The sequence below is a fragment of the Leptodactylus fuscus genome, chromosome 1 (genome assembly GCF_031893055.1).
Source record: "Leptodactylus fuscus isolate aLepFus1 chromosome 1, aLepFus1.hap2, whole genome shotgun sequence".
NCBI lineage: Eukaryota > Metazoa > Chordata > Amphibia > Anura > Leptodactylidae > Leptodactylus > Leptodactylus fuscus.
The window spans coordinates 340,300,753-340,326,906 of record NC_134265.1 but is presented as its reverse complement, the minus strand read 5'-3'; the positions used below and the strand labels follow the sequence as shown (position 1 = coordinate 340,326,906).

The 26,154-nt window shown below is 43.0% G+C and overlaps 1 protein-coding gene across 1 annotated transcript in view; it reads left to right on the top strand.

The window, feature by feature from the left end:
- KCTD8 (potassium channel tetramerization domain containing 8) overlaps positions 1-14,406 on the top strand; it is an 85,568-nt gene extending 71,162 nt beyond the window's left edge. The window contains exon 2 of the mRNA XM_075261407.1: positions 13,442-14,406. Within this exon, the coding sequence (XP_075117508.1) occupies positions 13,442-13,902 (461 nt within the window). The 3' untranslated portion in view covers positions 13,903-14,406. The remainder of the gene's footprint in view (positions 1-13,441) is intronic.
- The last annotated feature ends 11,748 nt before the right edge of the window (positions 14,407-26,154 follow it).

The following is a 26,154-nucleotide window of genomic DNA, read 5'->3' as shown; positions in this document are numbered from 1 at the left end:
CAATTTGCAACATACCGGTATGTATTCATTTGCTATTTGTCATCAATAGGGGGCATATTGCATTCATATATATATTTTAATGTTGGCATCAAATTATACTGGGCATGTCGTGCTCTCATTGTGGCACAGTTTGCAGGTAATTTTCCACCACTATTTCTGTTTTCATTACTCCCCGAACAAGGCCCGAACCCTTTATAGGTTCATCTTTGTTGTACACTGAAATATATCATGTGATGTCCTATCATCTAAAAGGAAAGTATGGAGTTCATAAAGGGGTTTCCCATGAGCATAGCCATATTTAAATTGGTAGACAATTAGCTTTGCAAATATAAATAACAAAAAAACTTGGCAATTTTAAAGATTTTCTCTGGTAGTGACAGTATTTTGTTTTGCTGGGTTGCCAATGAATATAACTATGAAGGCAATGAAAACTCAGTACAGAAATACAGCACCAGAACCAAGCTGACAACATAAATACAGCACGTTGATCCAGGGTTTTTATACTGACTTCCAGATTTGGAGTCGGGAAGGAATTTTTCCCCCTGAAATAGGGCAATTGGCATGAGCCTCATGGGGATTTTGCCTTCCCCTGGATCAACACTGTAGGGATTGTAGGGTTGTAGGTTGGACTTGATGGACTCATGTCTTTATCCAACCCCATCTACTATATAACTATGTAACCAGAACCAAGCTGACAACATAAATACAGCACCAGAACCAAGCTGACAATATAAATACAGCACACAGGACAAAGCTGAGAACATAAATACATCACCAGAACCAAGTTGACAACATAAATACAGCACCAGAACCAAGCTGACAATATAAATACAGCACACAGGACAAAGCTGAGAACATAAATACAGCACCAGGACCAAGTTTATAACCTAAATACAGCACAAGAGCCAAGCTCATACATAAATAAAGCACCAGGACCAAGCTGACAACATAAATACAGCACCAGAACCAAGCTGACAACATAAATAAAGCACCAGGACCAAGCTGACAACATAAATACAGCACCAGAACGCACCAGGACCAAGCTGACAACATAAATACAGCACCAGGACCAAGCTGACAACATAAATACAGCACCAGAACCAAGCTGACAACATAAATACAGCACCAGGACCAATCTGACAACATAAATACAGCACCAGAACCAAGCTGACAACATAAATACAGCACCAGGACCAAGCTGACAACATAAATACAGCACCAGAACCAAGCTGACAACATAAATACAGCACCAGGACCAAGCTGACAACATAAATACAGCACCAGAACCAAGCTGACAACATAAATACAGCACCAGAACCAAGCTGACAACATAAATACAGCACCAGAACCAAGCTGACAACATAAATACAGCACCAGAACCAAGTTTATAACCTAAATACAGCACAAGAGCCAAGCTCATACATAAGTACAGCACCAGGAGCAAGCTCATATGATAAAAAAGAGCACAAGAACAAAGCTTATAACATAAATATAGCATAAGAACCAAGCTCTACACAAGCTACTCTGTAACCTCATTGTTAATAAATATCTGCTGACTGGAGACCCCTCCCCAGACACTCCTACAATCACTGGAACTGTACATAAGTGTAAATCTGGATTGTGGGAACCCCTTTTAATATCTGGTTTAGAAACCATAGTAGAGGAGAGAGCCTTATTCAGTATCAGCAGAACCGCCGATAAGCCAGTACTACTGCTACTGGCGTCAGGGGCCCGGCCAAATTGAAAAATGGGGGGGGGCGCGGTTTTGGCCCACCACCGTGTGCTGGCCCCCTGGCGCCCGCAGCAGTCATTGTACGTCCTATTTCAACTCAGATCTGCGTCCAGAGGACGCAGATCTGAGTTGAACACATACGCGGCTGAATCAAGGAGCTGTCACAGCTCAGCTCTTTGCTTCACCGCCGCCGCTGCTACTGGCTGTGTAGACGCGATGTGATGACGTCACATCACGTCTACAACTGTAGAGAGAGAGAGAGAGAGAGAGGCACGGAGAGAGCGGCGAGGGAGTGGAGGAGAAGGTAAGTGTAATGTCGTGTACACTAAGGTGGAACGCGAAACTGGAGGCAGATGAAGGAGAGGACGGCATAACACTGGGGGCAGAGATGTGGGGACATGAATCTGGGGGCAGAGATGTGGAGACATGAATCTGGGGGCAGAGATGGAGAGGACGGCATGACACTGGGGGCAGAGGTGGAGGGACATGAATCTGAGGGCAGAGATGGAGGGACATGAATCTGGGGGCAGAGATGGAGGGACATGAATCTGGGGGCAGAGATGGAGAGGACATGAATCTGGGGGCAGAGATGGAAGGGACATGAATCTGGGGGCAGAGATGGAAGGGACATTAATCTGGGGGCAGAGATGGAGGGACATGAATCTGGGGGCAGAGATGGGGGACATGAAACTGTGGGCAGAAATGGGGGACATGAATCTGGGGACAGAGATGGAGGGGACATGAAACTGGGGGCAGAGATGGAGGGGGGACATGAAGATGTTAGAAGATGGACGGGGGATTGTTGGGGCATTGGGTGTGCGGCACTGCGGAGAGGGAACTGGGGCAATAATATATAATATATAAGTTTTTAGCTGGAGAACTACAAAGCACACAATACCTCCAAAGGTATGTGTGCTTTGTATTAATAATGATGTAGGTGGCTATGTTACTAGCATCGCAGCCTGTTTGGGGGTGGGACTTTCACTTTAAAGGAGTGTTCACATTGCGTTTTTGGCCTCCCTTGCCGGGATACGTTGGTAAGCAGTCACAATCAGCTACTCACTTATCCCTGCACGGAGAACTGCAGGCCCCCCTTTTTTTTAATGGCCAGTTCTTCGTGCAGGGATAAGTTGACAGCTGATTCTGACTGGTTACCAACGTATCCCAGCAAGGGAGGCCAAAAACGCAATGTGAAAAAGCCCTGAGGATTTATTAAGAGGGCTCTTATAGATGGTGCTGGCTCTCTATAGGCGCTTTCACACGTAGCAGATTTTACCTGCAAATAGAATCTGATTAAGCCTTGTAATGCTGCTAAATAAAGGTAAATTTAATACATAATTGGTATGTCGCAAAATAAGGTAGTTTTAAAATGGCGTGGGGGGGGGGGTGGCCCGAACACTTAGGCTGTATGGGGCCCCGAAATTCCTGATGGCGGCCCTGAGTATCAGGCCCATTTGCATTCGTTATGCCATTCGGGGACCCCTTGAACGGAATGCCGAACAAATTGACAAGTGGTGAGCACTGAAAGCACACGGACCCCACAGATTATAATGGGGTCCGTGTGCTTTCCGTGCTCACCGCTTGTCAATGTGTTCGGTATTCGGTTCGGGGGGTCCCCATGCGGACTTCCCGAACGGAGTACCGAACGCAGATGTGAACAAGGCTTTAGATGGAAGAACATTTCTTACCTTGGAGGATCCAGTACATCTGTACATTAAAAGAACAGCCCATTGAGTAATGTTGGGTAATGTTCTGGTGTCTCTTGCCGTGAGTTTTGCTAGGTTTCCAAACCAATTGCAGCTGATTCTGTGGGCACCCTGCAGCAGACCACCCTGTCTCTCCCTTTGCACAGCACTTTTATGTTTATTGTTGTTGGTGATACACATCTCTGGTGGTTGTTGTACGTCACACTTTCCCGCTGCACATATCTGTACTTTGACTTATTGCAATATCTTCTCAGAACTGTAGACCATTTTAATTGCAAAACTCTTGGGAAAACCAGGGCAGTTTCAACATGGAGTTCAATCCGTTTCACCTTTCTTATGATCTCAGGTCTATGTGGACCTCACCTAAGGTGATTCTTCTAGTTTTTAAGTAAAATTGGTCCATGTGTTCTGTAAAATCTTAACTGTTCAGCCTTACAAAATCATGTTATTGCTGTAGAATATTTTACAAATTTATGTACCTGATATTTACAGAGCCCTACGCTTTACTTTTTAGGACCAAATTTCCAACCCAATGTATTTTTGGCTTTCTGAGAGCTTAGCATCTCATCGTATGTGAAAGAACAAAATTGAGCAGCAATAATAAGATGTAAGTAATAAGTTGCTTTTTTTTTAGTTATTTTTATGGCAAGTTTATAGTAGTGTTCAGACTTTGTTTTGTATTGAGACACTGATGAACATTTTAAAAAATAGAATAAAACCTAAAACATAATATAAAATATTGTATTTTCACCAAAATTATATTAAAATTGTCCATATGACTTCTCAAATAAACCTCATTTTATCTCTGTAAAATTCAAAAAAAAAAAAAAAAATTCTATATATTTTCTTCATATTCATACTTTTTTTTTTTTTTTTTTTTTTTTAATAAAGGGTACCTAAAGCAGTTTTACAGAGTAACAAAAACATGGCTGCACTGCTTTGGATGTTGTATTGCAGTTTAGCCTCATTCACTTCAATAGATTAGAGCTGGACAGAACCTGCGGACAGTTTTAGCATGTCTGCAAGAAAGCAGCCATGTTTTTTTTTTCATATTCTGGAAATCCCTTAAATTTACAATAATGTAACCATTAAATATGTTAATAAATAGAGATGAGCGAACAGTAAAATGTTCGAGGTTCGATATTCGTTTCGAGTAGCCACTCAATATTCGACTACTCGAATCGAATATCAAACCCTATTGCAGTCTATGGGGGGAAAATGCTCATTTCAGGGGTAGGCAACGTTCGATCAAACTACACTTACCAAGTCCATGAGTGAGGGTTGGGCTGGATCCTCCGAGAAGTCTTCTCCTTGCAGCGTCCCTGCGGCGTCTTCCGGCTCTGAATTCACTCTGCCAGGCATCGGGCCTGGGTAAAGCCAACTGCGCATGTCCGCACTACAAGAGGACATGCACAGTCAGCTCTGCCCAGGCTCGATGGCTGGCAGAGTGAATTCAGAGCCGGAAGCCGCCGCGGGGAAGCTGCACGGAGAAGACTTCTAAAGGTAGGAGAAGAACCAGCGTTGATTGGCCGACTGTATAGCATTCAGCCAATCAATGCTGGTTCTGCATCGAACTTTTCCATTTGAATAGCGAGTGGTGCTCGATCGAGTACGAGTATTTCGAATACCGTAGTATTCGATCGAATACCTACTCGATCGAGTACTACTCGCTCATCTCTATTAATAAACACTACTTATATCAGTGTAACAAGTTAAGATATATCTAAAATATATATATATATATATATATATATATATATACACACACACTATATACATACACACACACTGGATGTATATATCAAAATTAAAGCATGACAGTATGGAATACGATATACATTATCCCTATAGCTGTACTGTAGGCACTCTATGCGCCACTATATGGCTTCTCCATGAGACCCTTATTAAGGTGATATTCTTCCCAAGGAGCAATGCTTTCTGGAGAGAGGGGGGAATCAGTTTTTTTCTGTTGCAATCTTTATTGGACAGAAAAAGTTTCTTTGGAGCCAATGGTGGCTCAGTGGTTAGCCTTGTAGCGCTGGAGTCCTGGTGTTCAAATCCCGCCAAGGGCAAAAAAACCATCTGCAAGGAGTTTGTATGTTCTCCCTGTGTTTGCATGGATTTCCATCCCATATTCCAAAAAGACATACTGATAGGGGAAAAATATGCATTGTGAGCTCTATGTGGGGCTCACAATCTACATAAAGAAAAAGTTTCTTTATGCATACAGAGGAATGACCCCAAAGACTGCTCGGAAGTTGTACCGAGTGGTAATATGCCAAGAGCCCTTATAATACAAGGACTAAGGAGTCATGGAGAGGGAGAACATCTGGCAACCTTCAAGTATGAGATTTATTGTGTTTTTCATATATTCAGTAGACATGTGGCTGGCTGACTTGATTGACATTTGCACAGGAGGTTGAGTAGTAAATCAAAGAAATATTTAATGTTAAGATTGACATCAATTATCCACGCATCCCTAAAGTTCCCCTGGGGAGATTTCTGGTCTGTTATCCTATGGCTTTCAAGCCCAAGGCAGTTAATCTTGCAGAATTATTCCACTGAGCATAGTTATTAGTTACTGTTAATTGAATGTATAAAAATCTATAATATTTCTTTTATTAAAACACCTAAATAATGATATAGTTATCCTTAAAAAGATAAGATAAAAAACTGTATTCTTTTTATGTGTTCTTGCCTTGTGTAACATATTTTCAGCTTTATAATTTTATGTCTATTTCTAAGGAGTTACAGTTTGCAAGTCCTAGGTGGGAGATATTCTCTCTCTGAAATGTCTTAGGTCAGGATTCTGCTAGTAAACTGCTACCAGTTGCCAAACACTACTTTTGACTGTGGATTCTAAGACTCCCCCAATATTTTCACCGGAGCCCACAGTAAGGCAGGATGGATTTGACCACGAAACCAAGGAGTATCCTACAACAAGTATGCTAGGAAAGTTAAGAACAAAACCAGTTACCTAATAGGGGGACTCAGAGAGTAACAATCTAGTCAAGGTCATTCCCGGAGAATCGATAGTAGCCAAAAACGAGTGTCAGAGAGGGATCGTAGTTGAAGCCAAAAGTCAATACCAGTAAGTCAAATCCAATTCCAAATTAGAAGCCAAGGGGGATAAACCTGGAGAAAAGTCAACAGTCAGAACCAGAAGATCATCATGAAAAGTTCTCTCAGCTGAGTAGAAGCCCGACATGCTGTAGACCAGGGGTGCTCACACTTTTATAGCATGTGAGCTACTTTATAAACTGACCAAGGGATAAGATCTACTACCCACTTCTTGTGGGCGGGCTGGGGCCTGTGGGCGGGGAGCATGAGAGCAGGAGACAGCTCTCCGGTGTGTGCTTGTTCACAGCGCAGGCTGAGAATCATCTCTGGACACTGGCAGGCCAGGGCCTTGCACTCATTCGCAGTCAGGGCTGTGGTAGCTCCGCCTGCCAGTGTCCAGAGATGACTCTCAGCCTGCGCTGTGAACAAGCAGCACCGCGGCTCCCTTCATCTCTAAGAGCGGGGAGCGCGTCATCCCCCGGAGCTGCTGCTGCCCGAGTATAATGATTGGCGGAACGGGAGAGGTAAGAAACATAAAAAACACTATTACTTACCTCTGCACGCTCCGGGCAGGCTTCGGCCTAGTCGTCTGACATCTCATGACCCCGGCCTGCGTCCCGGGTCATGTGACGTCTGACGTCATTAAAGATAAACTACTTCAGAGGCCGACAGCGTAGGAGCCAGGAAATAGGTGAGTAAGAGGGGTTTTTTATGTTTTTCTCCCCTTGGTCTCCGATTATTATATTCTGGGATTTGAAAAGACCCGAGAGTATAATAATTGTTTATGGGTGTCCACAGTGGGGCATAATACTGTGTGCAGGGGCCACTATGGGGTACAATACTGTGTGCAGGGGCCACTATGGGGTACAATACTGTGTGCAGGGGCCACTATGGGGGATAATACTGTGTGGAGGGGCCACTATGGGATATAATACTGTGTGCAGGGGCCACTATGGGATACATTACTGTGTGCAGGGGCCACTATGGGGTACAATACTGTGTGCAGGGGCCACTAAGGGGTACAATACTGTGTGCAGGGGCCACTATGGGGGATAATACTGTGTGCAGGGGCCACTATGGGGTACAATACTGTGTGCAGGGGCCATTATGGGGTACAATACTGTGTGCAGGGGCCACTATGGGGGATAATACTGTGTGGAGGGGCCACTATGGGATATAATACTGTGTGCAGGGGCCACTATGGGATGCATTACTGTGTGCAGGGGCCACTATGGTGTACAATACTGTGTGCAGGGGCCACTAAGGGGTACAATACTGTGTGCAGGGGCCACTATGGGGGATAATACTGTGTGCAGGGGCCACTATGGGGGATAATACTGTGTGCAGGGGCCACTATGGGGAATAATACTGTGTGCAGGGGCCACTATGGGGAATAATACTGTATGGAGGGGCCACTGAGGGACATAATAGTGTGTGCAGGGGGCCACTATGGGGTATAATACTGTGTGCAGGGGCCACTATGGGGCATAATACTGTGTGCAGGGGCCACTAAGGGACATAATACTGTGTGCAGGGGCCACTAAGGGGTATAATACTGTGTGCAGGAGCCACTATGGGGCATAATAGAGCGCGCAGGAATGCGTAGGAGGGGGGTCGGTTGAGGTCTTCGGCGTCGGTGTTGGTGGGGGGGCCCCATGTCAAAAGTTCGCCACGGGGCCCCACCATTCCTAGTTACGCCACTGATATCTCTATATATATTGTTAATATATACACTCATGGTTAAAGACAGCAGAAGAACGGAGCCGAGTTTGGGAGAGTTTTCTATACATGTTCTGTGCAGGGAGGCGAAGTAGATAAACTGTAAAAACATCAACTAGTAGTAGTGGATGCAATGATGGGTGAGTGGTATTATCTATAGATATGTTAACTTCTATTGTAATCCTGTTTGTGATGTACAAGAGGTAACTGTTGCAATGAAAACCCCCATCAGAGTGAAAATTTCAGGATTTAGTATTTTATATGGAAAATATACAAAAAACATCAAAAATTGTTTAAAAATATGCTTAGTATAAGTAAGAAAAGTATTTTCTGGAGAGACATTCCCTTTAAACGGTTACTGACTTTTCAGACAACGTAGTCTCATTTAATAAAGCATGTGATTCTGGAACAATATGTAATGCGCTTTAATTAAAAATGTTACTGCTTTCTGCCTGAAAACCTCTCTAAGGTTTCTGCCACTAAGTGTCTCCCTTATAGCTAATTTGCAGTTCACACCCTGTTGCTAGGACAGGATATCATTAAACAGCAAGACCTCATGACAGTGAGTGGTGAGTGAGGATCTAGTCTCTTCACACAGTGAATGCAGATTACAGGGACAGTTTTTTTCATCACATTTAACTGCAAACTGCTTGCTCTGTGCAAAGGACTAAACATTCTGCAAATCTTACAACTCACAGACAGCAAGCAGTTCGGTGTTCTTGGATCTTCCTGGGCTTTTCTCAGATATTTATTTGCTATTCTTTATTTACTCCTGGCAGAAGTAATATCAATAGAGATGAGCGAGTAGTACTCGATCGAGTAGGTATTCGATCCAATACTATGGTATTCGAAATACTCGTACTCGATCGAGTACCACTCGCTATTCGAATGGAAAAGTTTGATGCAGAACCAGCATTGATTGGCCGAATGCTATACAGTCGGCCAATCAACGCTGGTTCTTCTCCTACCTTTAGAAGTCTTCTCCATGCAGCTTCCCCGCGGCGTCTTCCGGCTCTCAATTCACTCTGCCAGGCATCAGGCCTGGGCAGAGCCGACTGCGCATGCCCGCTTGTAGTACGGGCATGCTCAGTCGGCTCTGCCCAGGCCCGATGCCTGGCAGAGTGAATTCAGAGCCGGAAGATGCCACGGGGACGCTGTGTGGAGAAGACTTCTAAAGGTAGGAGAAGAACCAGCGTTGATTGGCCAACTGTATAGCATTCGGCCAATCAACGCTGGTTCTGCATTGAATTCTTCCATTCGAATAGCGAGTAGTATTCGATCGAGTACGAGTATTTCGAATACCGGAGTATTCGATCGAATAACTACTCGATCGAATACTACTCGCTCATCTCTAATCATGTGGTGGGTGACATATACTAAATACTAAAAAGAAATATCTATTCAAATATCATAGTTGAGAGATTCTCAAAAAGATACCATATAACAGCACACCTAATGCCTATGGCTCTGTAGCATGGATTTGTAGCCAGCCTGTGTTTTGCCATTACATAGTAACTAATGTAACACCCAGGAATAGGGACACTCCTCATATACAAAGAGAAGGAGGATAGGTATGCTTTCAAAAAATTCTATAATATAGCAAACATATACAAAACTTTAAGGTCAGGTTCACACAGAGTTTTTTGTCCCAGATTTAGACGCGGAATCCACATCAAAATACGGGTCACAAAACCGCCTCCCATTGAATTCAATGGAAGACTGCCCTATCTTGACACGGACTCCGTGGCGGAAACTGCTGCGGCTTCCACATCAAGACAATCCCTCCGGACTAGGCCCAGTCGGAAGCCGCGACAGTCGGATTTTTGTCCAGATTCTGACACAGCTACCTGCGTCAAAATCCGGGCCCAAAAACTAACTAACAGCCTAACTTCTCAAGTAATGATCATTGAAGGAATACTACCATAGAACCTTCAAGATTGTCCTACAATATAATATACTTAAAGGTCTCTATTAGAGATGAGCGAGTAGTACTCGATCAAGTAGGTATTCGATCGAATACTACGGTATTCGAAATACTCGTACTCGATTGAGTACCACTCACTGTTCGAATGTAAAAGTTCGATGCAGAACCAGCATTGATTGGCCGAATGCTATACAGTCGGCCAATCAATGCTGGTTCTTCTCCTACCTTTAGAAGTCTTCTCCGTGCAGCTTCCGGTTCTGAATTCACTCTGCCAGGCATCGGGCCTGGGCAGAGCCGACTGCCCATGTCTGCTTGTAGTGCAGGCATGCGCAGTTGGCTTTACCCAGGCCCGATGCTTGGCAGAGTGAATTCAGAGTCGGAAGATGCCGCGGGGACGCTGCATGGAGAAGACGTCTTGGAGGATCCAGCTTGACCCTCACTCGTGGACTTGGTAAGTATAATTTGATCGAACGTTGCCTACCCCTGAAACAAGCATTTTCCCCCCATAGACTATAATAGGATTCAATATTCGATTTGAGTAGTCGAATATTGAGGGGCTGCTCGAAATGAATATCGAATCTCGAACATTTTACTGTTCGCTCATCTCTAAATATCAACAATAGATAGGTGAGGGGGCAGACTGTCACTTATTGTACATGGCCCCTGCCATAGGTAGAATTGCAAAAACTGATAGGATTTCAAGCTGCTCTTCTTATCATGCGTGTTTATGATACATTAGAAAATCAACCATGAAAATCAATATATCACCACTAAATATAAGTCCTCCTCCTCTTAGGGGGCATTCACACGAAGTAACGCCGGGCGTGTATCACAGCCATACACGCCGGCGTTACGGCAGACTGCCAAACACTTCCCATTCACTTCAATGGGAGCGCTCGTAAACACGGTGTTTACGAGCGCTGCCATTGAAGTGAATGGGAAGTGTTCGGCAGTCTGCCGTAACGCCGGCATGTACGGCTGTGATACACGCCCGGCGTTACTCCGTGTGAATGCTCCCTTACAAGTGTTAAAAACACTTGTACTCACCTTTTGGTAACATCTGTACCACGGTTATACATGGCTTTGTTTTCATAACAAAAACCACAAAGTAGTGTCATATCTGTCTCAGTACACATACCACCAGTCCCAATGGACCTCATTGACATTACAGTATCTATAGGGCTCTTAACACAGTTATTTCCGATAGTCCTTGATGGCCTGCAGGTCAATGACCTCCAATTACTGATTTTGTTTGTTTTTTTCATTGTGGGGCTGGGAAATGGGAAGTAATAAACTGAAACGTTATGTAAATAGTACGGTATATGGTAATGTGAGGTGCACATGCCTATCACTATCACATTAACTTGGTTTTGCAGTGCTTTAATGTGAAATGTTGTGACATTTGCAGAAAAACAATGTGTGCTATGAGAGATAACAGACACCGTGAAGTAAAGTGCGATGCTCAATGATTCTTACTTATTGCATAATGTGCTGGATGTTTATAACCAAAAGCTGCTTATCATGTTATGTGCAGTTAAGATGAAGCCATAAAATCAGCTTTATAAACCATGCACTTCTAAAAACCAAGAAGATGGAATATTTTCCTGGTTTTTTTTCGTTTCAAAAATCTAAAAATGTATATTTTGCATAGAAACTCATGTGTCAGTTTACGTTATAAGCTTGGCACATATTGTTTCCTGTTGCATGAACCTAAAGTATCGATAGGATTCCATTTACATTATAGATATCAGAGATCTGTCCTATTGACATCTGTCAGGTCAGCATGCACTGGTTTTCAACTGGATAGAAAAGCATTGACATTTATCCATAGAAAGGCAATAAAAACACACAGTATACCAAGCTTATGTGTATTTTAACATGGGAGCTGACGCTTCATGAATTGCTGTTGGAATACAGTGCTGCGGTCCATTTGAAGTACATCAAGAAATCTAAAATATGATGAAAACGAAGCCTTATTTTTATGTAGTTGGTCTTTCTATGATATATATATATTGGGGAAGTTAGCTCGGTAGAAGCAGTGGTGCAGACCCAAACAGTCAAGACAGGGACACAAAATGCAGCACACTGGTTTATTTAGAAAAACAAAATTGGAAAATAAATAAATCTTGACTTCAGGCATAAAAATAAGAAAAAAAACAAAATACAGCCTTAACTTCAAGCAAAAACAAAATAAATACTTGCTCATCTGAGCAACTAACTAAACAGAACTGATAACCTAACTATATGTGTGGATTACTACCAGACACATGAACAAAACAGGAGCAATATTGTCTCACCGGACTCAGGGTTACAGGACAGAACCATACACCTCCTTTCACCTCATGGAACTGCCATGAACTGCAGGCTCTGCAGCCTTTTATGGCCCAGTAATGAGCCAAGGATCTACACCTGGGCTGAGGCCTACTCCAGATCCACCCTGGACCACACATATGTCAGAAACCTGGGGCTGATATACCGTGACTCCAGCACTTTGCCCATCAGGAGATTGCATAACAAATCCTAGCTCTCGGTTCTTTGTGGCCAAATAATAAGATGAGTAGAGATGAGCGAACAGTAAAATGTTCGAGGTTCGATATTCGTTTTGAGTAGCCCCTCAATGTTCGACTACTCAAATCGAATATCGAACCCTATTATAGTCTATGGGGGGAAAATGCTCGTTTCAGGGGTAGGCAACATTCGATCAAATTATACTTACCAAGTCCACGAGTGAGGGTCGGGCTGGATCCTCCGAGAAGTCTTCTCCGTGCAGCGTCCCCGCGACGTCTTCCGGCTCTTCATTCACTCTGCCAGGCATCGGGCCTGGGCAGAGCCGACTGCGCATGCCCGCACTACAAGCACTACAAGCAGACATGCACAGTCGGCTCTGCCCAGGCCCGATGCCTGGCAGAGTGAATTCAGAGCCAGAAAACGCCGCGGGGAAGCTACACGGAGAAGACTTCTAAAGGTAGGAGAAGAACCAGTGTTGATTGGCCGGCTGTATAGCATTCGGCCAATCAATGCTGGTTCTGCATCGAACTTTTCCATTCGAATAGCGAGTGGTACTCGATCGAGTACGAGTATTTCGAATTTCGAATTTCATCTCTACAGATGAGCTTTTTTTTTTAAAAAAAAAAAAAAAAGTCAAAACAAAAAAACATCCAAATGTTCTGATCTCAGAAAAGGTCTTTAAGTTGTGTTTTATAGCCAGTGGTTGATGGTAGATTATTGCTGATGACTGATCTACCCTACATGATCTACATATCGTATAATACTTTATTTTATTTTTTTTTGTCATTACAGGATCCCCACAAAAGTTAGTATCTCCAAAACAAGACTGTGAAGAAGTAAAGTGTGAAAAAGTGTTAGACAAAGGTAGTGAAAGTGGAACATCGTGTAATGAACTGTCTACATCTAGTTGTGATAGCCAATCAGAAGCTAGCACCCCTCAAGAAAACACATCTGCGCTCCAACAATCAAGTTCTCACCAACCTAGTACCCTAACATTGGATCGTCCATCCAAAAAGAACCAAGTCCAGTGGGTCCCGGCACCCGATAAACGTAGGAACAGTGAACTCTTCCAATCGCTGATGAGTAAATCTAGAGATAACAACCTTTCGAAAAGGAAAGTCTGTGAGAAACCGAGCATCGAAGAGGAAATGAAAAAATGTATACAAGAATTTAAAAAAATCAAAATTCCAGATTACTTTCCGGAGAAAAAACGTCCATGGCAGATGGAATTACTAGAAAAATATGATTTATAGGAATTTATTATTTACCGATCGATAATACGTGGTTTGTGTGTTCCTCTACCGAACTCCCTCGTTTTCACAACCTACTCGATGTATAGAATTCTGTGCGGCCGGCATATGAATTTATAAATTGTAATATTGTGACAATGAAAATGCCATCCGTTCCGAAACAGAAACTGACGATTTCCACAAGGATTTTCTGATGATAACAAAATACCATGCATGTCTCCAAGGGACCACTTTACTGTCAGAATTTTGTCAGATAACTTTTCACTTCTGTATTTATTAATATTGAATTTTGTGAAATCATTTACTACAATAAAACAATATTAACAGTATGAACATCGGTGGCATGCCTCCCAACAAAGCCTTTTACAGTATGTTGTGACTGTCCCATAGAACAGGGGGCAAAAAGGTCAAAGTTACTGAAATTTTTTTTTTTGCCCTAGGTGTAAAGGGCCTTGAGCTTAATGTGTCGAATGAAATGTTGGGAGGTGTGCTGCAGATTTTAACGAAATGAACTTCTGTAAATGCAGTAAAATATTTAGTTTGCATGACCACCATCTTAGAAATAAAACACAAATACAACTTTATCTTGGACTATTTCTTCTCTATCGATTATTATTCCTTCTAGCCTATGATACAGAATATGTGATATTATTAGATCTGATTGTATATTATACATATGTTGTGCCAAGACGTACCATATGTGTTTACTGTAATCCTTTGTGTTGCATGAAGTGCCAATTGTTGCTTACATTACACACAGATGTGCCCACTAGAGATGAGCGAACACTGTTCGGATCAGCCGATCCGAACAGCACACTCCCATAGAAATGAATGGAAGCACCTGTGACGCTAACTTTGCCGGCGTCACAGCTCCTTCCATTCATTTCTATGGGAGCGTGCTGTTTGGATCGGCTGATCCGAACAGTGTTCGCTCATTCTCTAGTGCCCACCCTTAACTCCATATTGCCCTTGGCATATTCCGATTTTGTTTTTGGCTCTCAGCCTTCCAAACCTCATAACTTTTTTAGATTTCCATTCACAGAACCACATGATAGATTATTGTTTACAGGAGAAATTGTTCTTCATAATGACACCATTTATTATTCTGTGAACTAGGAAGCTGGAAAAAAAATTCAGGATGGGGGTGGGATTGGAGGAAAACTGCTATTGTTCGACTTTCTTACAGGCTTTATTTTTACAGCATTCCACAGTTCAGGCACAATGACACGTCACCTGTATTCTGTACTTACCGTATATACTCGAATATAAGCCGACCCAAATATAAGCTGAGGCCCCTAATTTTACCACAAAATACTGGGAAAACTTATGGACTCGAGTATAAACCGAGGGGGGGGGGGGGATGCAGCAGCTACTGGAAAATTTCAAAAATTAAAATGGTCAGAGTTTTTGGGTGCAGTAGTTGTTGGGTGCTGGGAAAGGGGAGGGGGTGTTTTGGTTGTCTGTCTGCCCCTTCCCTGAGCTTGAGGACTGCTTTTTTTTTCCCCCACTTGGAATTCAGCCTGGCTGAATATAGGGAATCTGCAGTGCTCCTATTAACCCCTTCCCGACCGAACAGGAGCACTGCGGATACCCTATATTCAGTAGACACAGGGATACCTAATGTGTTTGTGGTTCACAGATTTTTTTCTAATTTTATATCTATTCTAGGGAAAGGAGCGATTTAGAACTTTTATTTTTGTAATTTTTTTTATTATATTTTTTTAAAGCTTTTTTTCACTATTTTATGGGAGAATCTATGGTCATAGGCTTGACTCGAGTTTAAGCCAAGGGGGGCTTTTTCAGCACAAAAACTGTGTTGAAAAACTTGGCTTATACTCAAGTATATACGGTAGGTATGATTCTAGGGATACCAAATTTATACCCCTTAACAAAAATCCAAAGCATTGCAAAAAAGTATTTTTTCTTAAAGTCACCATATACTGACACCTGTAACTTTTTTTTTTATATTTCTGTGTACAGAGATGCATAGGGCGTCTTTTTTCGAGGGGCGGGTGTATTTTTAGGCACACCATTATTGTGAAATGTCTATTGTTTTGATCACTTTTTATTTAAATTTTTATCACAGTCGAAACTGTGAAAAAATGGTGGTTTGGCACTTTAATTTATTTTTTTCCCATTACAGCGTTGACCGTAAAGGAACAAATATTTTTACAAGTTTGTACACCAGGCCTTTTTGGACACAGGGATACCTAATGTGTATGTGTTTTACAGTAATTTCTGACTTTTATATGCATTCTAAGGAAAGGGAGTGATTTGAACTTTAATTCTTTTAAAAATATATATATTTTTTAGTTTTTTTATATTTTAATTATTAGATCATTTATTATTTACTATTATAGACTATTTTTTAGGCACTGATTGCGGGCATTAGCGCTACGTCTCTGCTATATATTACAGCAGCTCCTGCGCGGCCACCATATTTAAATACCGGGTATCCGACGAACTATTACAGCAGATGTCAGAAAAGGGTTAAAGGGGTTGTACACTTTTAGACCAGACTTTCCATATCAATTCCTTACAGTTTTGTTATGTCAATTATACTCATGGAAATACCGTCAGTTTCCCTATAAATATAATGGAAGCAGAGAGTCAAGTTTTTTGCTGCAGGACATTACATGGGACCTTAACCTGAAAGGGGGGGATTGGTGGGGTCTGTCAACAAGAGAAATTATTACATTATGTATCATCCAGGACAGTGCTTCCAAAAATTTTCATACTCAGGACACCCCTGGAAAAAAGTAGGCATCCATACCAAGTAATTTATACCTCCAGACTAAAAAACAACTGTTTTGATATGTTTTTAGCACAGTTTCTGAATTTACAGCTGGAACATAAAATTGTTCCACTTATAAATTTAGAAAACCTCACAAAACACCACATCAAAACGGCATCTCATTTCCGTTTTGATGCAATTGCAACTGTATAACATGTATTCACCCTCAAAGCTAAAGTATCCTATACTTTCCGCCCAACTCATACTCCTTTTACTATCACCAAGCTCACTAAGTTGCCCAATTTGCAGTAGATGCTCCCCAGTGGCCCTCAGACACATAATAATGCTCTGCAGTGGCCCCCAGGCACTTAATAAAGCTCCCATGTAAGTAGTGTATACAGGGGTGAACCTGGGCTTTCTGGCGCCTGAAGCAGACGTCAGAAAGCCGCCCCCCCCTTCCCGGAGGAGGGGGCGTGGTCTCGAGAAAAGGGGTGGGGCCGATCGGGAAGGAGGCGGGTCGAGTGAAAAGGGGCGGGGCTTATCAGAGCGAGCAACGTTCGCAGGCAGAGAGCAGGCAGGCTGCTCTCTGCCTGCGTGTGATACACCACCCAATACACCACTCGTTTCCCGTGTCGGGCTGCAGACACGGTGACACTAAGCCAGTCCAGGACAGCTTGTCCTGGACTGGCTTAGGTCGGCAAAAATACCGCCCTCCCGAGGCACTGGCATAGCGCCGCCTGAAGCGCTCGCTTCAGGTCGCCTCATGGGAGGTGCGGCACTGAGTGTATATCTCCAGTTGATCCTAGGGATCTAATAATGTCCCGAGTAAGTAATAATGCCCGCTTGTAGCTCCCAGGCAACTAATAATGTCAACCAGTGGCCAAAAGACAACTAATAATGTCCCCTAGTGGGTCACAGGCAACTAATAATGTGCCATAGAGGCCCTCACACAAGTAATGTCCCCAATAGCACCAAGGCAACTAATACTGTCCCCAAGTAGCCCCAGGCAACAAATGCTGTTCCCCAGTGACTCCCAGACAATTAATACTGGCCTCTAGACAAGTAACAATGTCTACCAATGGCCTTCAGGCAAACAATGTCCTCCAGTGGCCCCCAGGCAAGCAGTATTTATCTCCAATAGATCCTAGGAATCTAATAATGTCCCCCAGGGAAATAATTATTCCCCCTTGTGCCTCTCAGGCAACTAATAATGTGAAGCAATGTCCCACAGACAAGTAATAATGTCCTCCAGTAGCCCCAGTCACCTAATAAATGTCCCCAGTGGCCACCAGCCAAATGATGTCCCTCAGTGAGCCCCAGGCAACTAATAAAGCCTCAAGGCAACTAATAATGTTCCTAGTGGCCCCCAGGCAACTAATAATGACCCTCAGTGGCCCCCAGGAACTGATAATGTTCCCCAGTGGCCACAAGACAACTAAAAATGCCCCCCCACTGGCTCACAGGCAGCTAATAATGACCCATAGGAGCCCTGACACAACTAATGTCCCCCAATAGCACCAAGGTAGCTAACAATGTATCATAGTAGCCCCGAGCAACAAATGCTGTCCCCCAGTGACTCCCAGACAAATAATACACCCCCCCATCCAGTGGCCCCTAGACAAGTAAGAATGACCCCTGGCAACTAATAATTTCCCTCAGTAGCCCTCAAGCAACTGATATTGTCCCCAGTGGCCCCTAGCCTACTAATATAGTCCCCCAGTGGCCCCCAGACAGGTAATAATGTCCACCCAGTGGCCCCCAAACAACTAATAATGTCCTCCAGTAGACCCCAGCCAACTAATAAAGTTTCAAGGCAACTAAAATTGCCCTCCAGTGAGCTCCCAGACAACTAATAATGTCACATAACTAATGTGTCCTAATAGCCCCAAGGCAACTAATACTGTCCCCCAGTAGCCCCAGGCAAAGAATGTTGTCTCCTAGTGACTCCCAGACAGGTAATAAAAAATATCCACCAACAGCCCTCAGGCAACTAATAATGGCCCCCAATGACCCCCAGACAACTAATATTGTCTCTAGTGGCCCCTATGCAAATAATATTGTCCCCTAATGACCCCCAGACAGGTAATAATGTCCCCCCCCAGTGATCCAAAACATCTAATAATGTACCCCAGACAATAATGTCCCCCGGTATTCCACAGTCACCTAATAATGTTCTCCAATAGACCCCAGTCATCTAATAATGTTCCCCAGCGGCTCCACACTGTAGTTGTATTATAGAAATATATAAACTCCACTTATCCATCCCCAGTCCCCATAGCTCTGAGGGTCTCCTGCTCCTTATCTGCAGATGGATACAGCAGGTCTTCCACAGATATCACTAGCTGATGCCTGACTGATCAAACATGAAGCTAAATCCTTCCTGCTGCATCCTAAGGATACCAATGTAGTTAAAAAGGGACCTGCGACATTTTCCCCACTGGTTGGGAATCATTGCTCTGGAGTCTCATTGTAGGAGGGAAAGGAGGGTGATAGAAGAGCCCCCTCCATTTAGATGGCTTCATCACTATTGATCACAGCATCTAAGAGGTTAATGTGCCAGTATCAGAAGTAACTATGATTTTGGCAGTGAGAGCGAGTCCTGGTTGTGTAATGCCATCACTGCTCCAACAAAGTGCCATAATATTTTGGACCTGAGCATTAACCGTAGTCTTGATGCCATGTCATAGTAATAGTATAGGAAAGGGTAGGAAGGTGTTAAAAATTATAGGCAGTTACAAATACATAAAAAGTAAGAGCATTTAGTTAAGATTTAGGCAGGCAGCCTCATAGTGTAGCTCCACCCCTTTGCTAGTAGGCAGTCTCATAGTGTATCTCCACCCTTTTGCTAGCAGGCAGCCTCATAGTGTAACTCCACCCCTTTTCTAGCAGGCAGCCTCATAGTGTAGCTTCACCCCTTTGCTAGCAGGCAGCCTCATAGTGTAGCTCCACCCCTTTGCTAGCAGGCAGCTTCATAGTGTAACTCCACCCCTTTTCTAGCAGGCAGCCTCATAGTGTAGCTTCACCCCTTTGCTAGCAGGCAGCCTCATAGTGTAGCTCCACCCCTTTGCTAGTAGGCAGTCTCATAGTGTATCTCCACCCTTTTGCTAGCAGGCAGCCTCATAGTGTAACTCCACCCCTTTTCTAGCAGGCAGCCTCATAGTGTAGCTTCACCCCTTTGCTAGCAGGCAGCCTCATAGTGTAGCTCCACCCCTTTGCTAGCAGGCAGCTTTGCTGACAAGCACCTTGTATTGTAACTCCTCCCCTTGTACTCACCCTAGTGGGGCTCAATGAGGCACTTGAGGATATAATACAAGTGTTAGTGGTTTGCCTTATCCACATATTGCTCTGTCAAGTGCTGGTTCCTACCACTGTATATGGAATTAGGATGATATAATAAACCAGTACTGGACCATTCAGTTGTGTAAATCACAGACTATGAAGCTATTACAATAGCCAATGACATCATGCATCATCTCCCAAGACAATAGGCAGAGAGTACAAGAAAGAAACTCAAAATAGAGAAATTTGTGACAGGTCTCAGCCTGCCTTCCACCAGCCATAGGAAAGTTCCTTCCGCTTTGATTGTGGACATGTTTAGGTACCACCATGTACTGAAGAGGGCTTCTATGGCAAAGTGATGCTGGGAAAGGATGGCATACAAAAAGAGTAGGTGTTCATAAAGATCTCATCTATAGTCAATGCCACTATGGTACCTCTTTACTGAAAGGCAGATCCTAGAGTTGTCCAATAGGTGCCCCTCCCTCATTCACAGGTACGGAGTCTTCCACACAACCAGCCATGCATTCTACATGATGGAGCTGGCCGGAGACAGAATCCTTCAAACTATATTAGAAAGACCACCAGGAACAATATCCTGGCCATGAATTTCCTGGCTGCCCGAATAATTTGTAGACTCCAGTTCTTGCACTCGAAGAGGATTGTCCACCATGACATTAAACCTGGTAACATCCTCCTGACCCAGACAGGATATCAAGATTTCTTATTTTGGTCTTGCCCTTTATAACATGTGTGGAGGAATGACGGCAAGCAAAAGATGTGGCACAACAGAATAGATGGCCCCAGAGATTATACAGTGCACACCGTACAACGCTGCCGTGGACTGGATTGCACTTGGTGTTACATTATTTGCAATGCTGATGAAAAATCGCCCTTCTAACCGGGGAGACAACAAAAAAACCTGCAGAGCCGTCCTTGAAGAAATACCATCATACAAAGGTCTAGACCAATACAGCACGGACATTTTAAAGAAGCTTTTGTGCACAGAGCCTTGAGACTTGGTGTGAATGACAACATACTTCAGCACCCATGTTTTTTCATTTATTGAGTGGGCAGACCTTGAGGGTGGAAGAACAAAGTCCGCAGTGAAACTGGCTGCAAGTGACCTAAGAGACCTAAACAAGATAGACTGTCTGCGGTATAGGAACATCAGCTTTGTGAGTCCAGCCTGGGCCAAAGACTATAGAAATACTCTGGTCTATCCATATGTTATACCGCCATCCAGCAGTCTGTCCAACCTTGCTTAGAGCCACTCGTTGTCATCATCTCTTCTCCTGCACAAGTGGTCTCAGTAGAACTTCTCACCCTCTTGGCTACATCAATAGATGCATCTTGTCTACCTTCAGGTAGTATAATACTCTATGTTTATCTCTAGTGATGGTCTGTCTGAATTCTTTATGTTAATTCTATATTTAGCACATATACGGGCCTTATACTGTTTTCTTTGCATCCGACCACAATGGTGGTGACTTCGGGAGCCTCACAAAACAAAGTCCTTCCTATGTGTCCACTATCCTCAAGACACTTCAGAACACAAATGTGCCAGACATCTGAGAGGGAGCTTTTCTGTAGGTTCAGTGGAGAATATCCCATCATCCAGGGGTGGTAGTTGATAAATTACATTAAACACCATGACGGGATATCCTCTTACACTTCTAACATGAAATATGGCTGCAAACACTGTAAGAGTTACTTACTGTCATTTCTTCTATGTTTCACAGTATGCTATAAATTGTCATTATGGAACATCCAAACGTCTATGTGACAACCCAGAGAAGTACATAAGCAGTTGTCAGATCTATCCAGTTTATTCCAGAGTCTGCTTTGGAACAGAGCCACATTCCGAAGACACCTTTACATCCAGATGTTTCCATCTTTTGTATCTTCAGCATAGGAAAACAAATTCCTCAAGCAGGGCCTAGATTGAGCATTGCAGGGTCCCACACTTACCGCTCTTCATCAGATGCCTGAAGACGGTCAGGATTTCTATTTTTATTGTGAATAAAATAGTTCAGTTTTTCATCTGTTTGGTTCCTCTCTATTTATTCAGTACATCCAATGGATCCCAATATAGTCAATTGGGTCTGTCAAACTCCCTTGGTGTATGGGAGTATGATAGTGGCTACAAGCAGATCCCCTCCACACGTACAGACCACACCCCTATAGTGCCAATAGCAGCCCACATCAAGTCAATAGAGTTCTCCCTTGACATTTTTTTACACGTGTAAAAATACACATCAAAATACACGTGTAAAATGTCACTGAAGTCAATGGGAGTCTTATTTTTACATGTGTATTTTGCCAAAATACACGCGCGTTTACTCCATGTGAACTACCCCTAAGGGTGAATTCACACTGAGTAAACGCTAGCTTATTCTGAACGTGAAACACGTTCAGAATAAGCGGCGTCTAAAGCAGCTCCATTCATTTCTATGGGAGCGGGGATACGAGCGCTCCCCATAGAAATGAATGGGCTGCTTCTTTCACTCCGTGCAGTCCCATTGAAGTGAATGGGGAGTGCCGGCGTATACGGCAAGCTCTGCTCATGCCGGAGCGTACACGCCGGCACTCCCCATTCACTTCAATGGGACTGCACAGAGTGAAAGAAGCAGCCCATTCATTTCTATGGGGAGCGCTCGTATCCCCGCTCCCATAGAAATGAATGGAGCTGCTTTAGACGCCGCTTATTCTGAATGTGTTTTACGTTCAGAATAAGCTAGCGTTTACTCAGTGTGAATGCACCCTAAGGCTGTATTCACACAGAGTAACGCCAGGCGTTTTTTGTGTGTTTTTTGCACATAGTGCCGCGTTTACGCCGTGTAGCGCCGCGTTAACGCCGCGTTAACGCCGCGCTATTTAGCGGTGGCGTTGCCCGGCGTTAACGCGGCGTATACGCGGCGTTAACGTGGCGCTACGCGGCGTAAACGCGGCGCTATGTGCAAAAAACACACAAAAAACGCCTGCCGTTACTCTGTGTGAATACAGCCTAAAGCTGTTAATGGGAGCAATATAAATACATTCTGCCCCTATTGGTAGGTACCAGCATCCTTTTGTCAAAAACTTGTTCTACAGGAGACTGAGGGGCTCTCAGCAGAAAGAAGGCAAAGAAGAGTTAGCCCCTTGAAAACTATGACCAATGATATTTGACCCTTAAAATTTTACCTGATTATGGAAAAGTCTTGGTCATGAAGATGTTAATATAGTAAGATGACAAGACACTGGCTACCAAAGGAGCAAATGTCTTGTGGTCATGAAGGTGTTAGTAATGTAAAATTATGAATGGGGATCTGGGTAATAAACAAGCTGCAATGAAAACCATATGACATTTATCTGGAGGTATAATCAGCCCGAGGAACCTCCTGAAGACATTTATGCTACAACTTCTGATCTGGTTGGAGAAAAATTTGGTAATTACACATGCCCAGGTGAGTAATCATTACCACACATCATAATGGCCCCTAAATGTCCCCCTCAATAATAGAGTCCCCTGTGGCCCCTGCTGTATAATGTCACTTTGTAGCCTCTACACAGTATAGGGGCCGCAGAGTTGGCTTGTGGTCTCTTCCATTCTCTGCGGCCTGAAGCGATAGGCACAATATAATGATCCAAGCCACCAGAAGCAATGGTGGAGGCAGAGAGGCGATGTCTTCCTTCTTTAACATTGTATTCAACTCTATCTGAATCCTGAGGACACAGATAAGGTTGAATGTCAAGACATACCACCACTGCCCAGGACCACATCTAAAATCTAGGACTGTCCCAGTGAATCTAGGATGGTTGGAAGGTATGAGAATGAGTGCGGGACATATACAGAAATTAGACGGCCCAAGACTAAGTCTCAAATTGTCCCCACTCTCCAATGTTCTGATATGCTTTAGATATTCACTATGAAATAATTTCCTCATCTGTCTGTATAGGGGGCTCTGTTATTTTTCTGAGCATCCCCCCACCCTCAACGCAGTTACAGTTGTTATCTACCTTTCCAATACTGATGTCCCATCATCTCTTCCAGGTACTTACAGACATATTCTGAAGGAACTTGGGGGGCAGGTTGTTGAAAAAATCTTGGAGAACTAAGGACTTCTATTTCTGAAAGCATTTTACCTTAATGTACCTTTTCAGGATGTCCAAAATAAACTGTTAACACAAACCTGGTACCATAATATTGTGTTTTAATCGTTCAGTAAGTTTTAATAAAGAGACTAGTGGAATGGTACACTGTAGTCCATAGTCCAGAGACACAACGTACCAAAAGTGGTACAAATCTGAATAGAATGTGTCGTTGTAAGAAAAAGTACACATACCATATATACTGGAGTATAAGCCGAATTTTTCAGCACAGTTTTTGTGCTGAAAAAGCCCCCCTCGGCTTATACTCGAGTCCAGCAGAAAAAAAAATATATTTTATTTTATTTTTTTTTATTTTTTTGGGGGGGAGGTCTATGAGCAGCCGCAATAGTAATGTATAGAATCTCCCATAAAATAGTTAATAAAAAAAAAAAGGAGCTTTAATAAATATATAATAAAAAATAAAGTAAATAAAAGTTCTAAATCCCTCCTTTCCCTAGAATTCCTATAAAAGTAGAAAATGACTGTGAAACACAAACACATTAGGTATCCCTGTGTCTGACAGTGCCCGGTCTACTGAATATAGGGGATCTGCAGTGCTCCTGTTTCCGTCGGGAAGGGGTTAATAGGAGCACTGCAGATCCCCTATATTCAGCCAGGCTGAATTACAAGTAGGGGAAAAAAAACAGTCCTCAAGCTCAGGGAAGGGGCAGACAGACAACCAAAACACCCCCTCCCCTTCCCCAGCACCTACTGCACCCAAAAACTCCGACCATTTTAATTTTGGAAATTTTCCAGTAGCTGCTGCATTTCCCCCCTCGGCTTATACTCGAGTCAATAAGTTTTCCCAGTTTTTTGTGGTAAAATTATGGGACCTCGGCTTATATTCGGGTCAGCTTATACTCGAGTATATACGGTATATATAAAAAACATACAAAACAGAAGAAAAGAATTGGGTAAGAAATGGAATAGTGGAGAACACAAGGAGGGAGAGGAAAAAAATTCAGGGGCTTGAGCGGCCTACTACCCAGGGTGTCCAATGGTAAGGTGGTGCAACTAACAATTTAGTAGTCCTGACCCAACCCAGTTTGCGAAAATGTAGTCTTGAAACATTATACACATGCTCCAAGTCTGAACATATGCAGCCCTGTTGTGATTTCAATGCCTTTGTGTTTAATGGACGGGGTCTGTGTTTAATGCCGCTTGTCTGTTATTTTACTCTGATAGAAAGGTGGACCACTAAAATTGCAGTAACACACGGAGTCCAACAGACTCCGTTGACTATGATGGTCTGTTGTTTTAAAAATGAAAGTGGCAGAGGATAAAGTCCTCCATACAGCGTTTTCTCTTCCCCCAATTTTCAGGAGGACATTGCAACAGAGTCGCCATTACAGTGCAAATAAGAACATAGCCTTAGTAGTTGGTTACCGAAAAGATTCATTTCTGCCCCCAATTCCATGTGATATTGCATTTCTATCCTCAAAAACAGGTGCAAATTCATCAAACATCCTCATACCAGCATGAATGAATTTCACCGTGTACTAAAATTACATGTAAAACTAAAATCCATTACGAAAAAACAGAGAGAAGAAAAATAGGCTAATTATGTTATATCTTGTATTTTATCTCTTTCTATATTATGTTTGCTGGGGATATGCATATTTTATTATGCATTGCTTGTAGATGGTTGTAAGTCACTTTTCCGAGCAGTCACAGCTAAGGTAATTACTCTGCTTGAGTTAAAAGGTTGTACGCCGCAATCAGGGCACAAAGCTCCGAATGCTACATTGTTGGACGAATCCAATCACATTGAAAATAGCTCCAATTACAGGCTTGATTGAATAAAGCTATTAAATATCCTGGTGGATCTGCCGTGCTAAATCATGCGCCTGGTAAAAACTGCTGCGATAAAGTAAGGAACAAAAACACAATGATCTACGAGAATGTCCTAATGTACTGTGGAGGCAACAAGTTCAGGTATTGGAGTATTGGATTTTCATTTCTATGAATAACTTGCAAAAACCAAACTCTGTTGCATATTGCTGGAAGAGAACATATTACATTGGTGAATCCTACATTAAGCATACATGCAGGCCAATTTAATAGACATTTAAAAGGGATTTCCCATGAATATAACAATATTTAAATTTATAGAC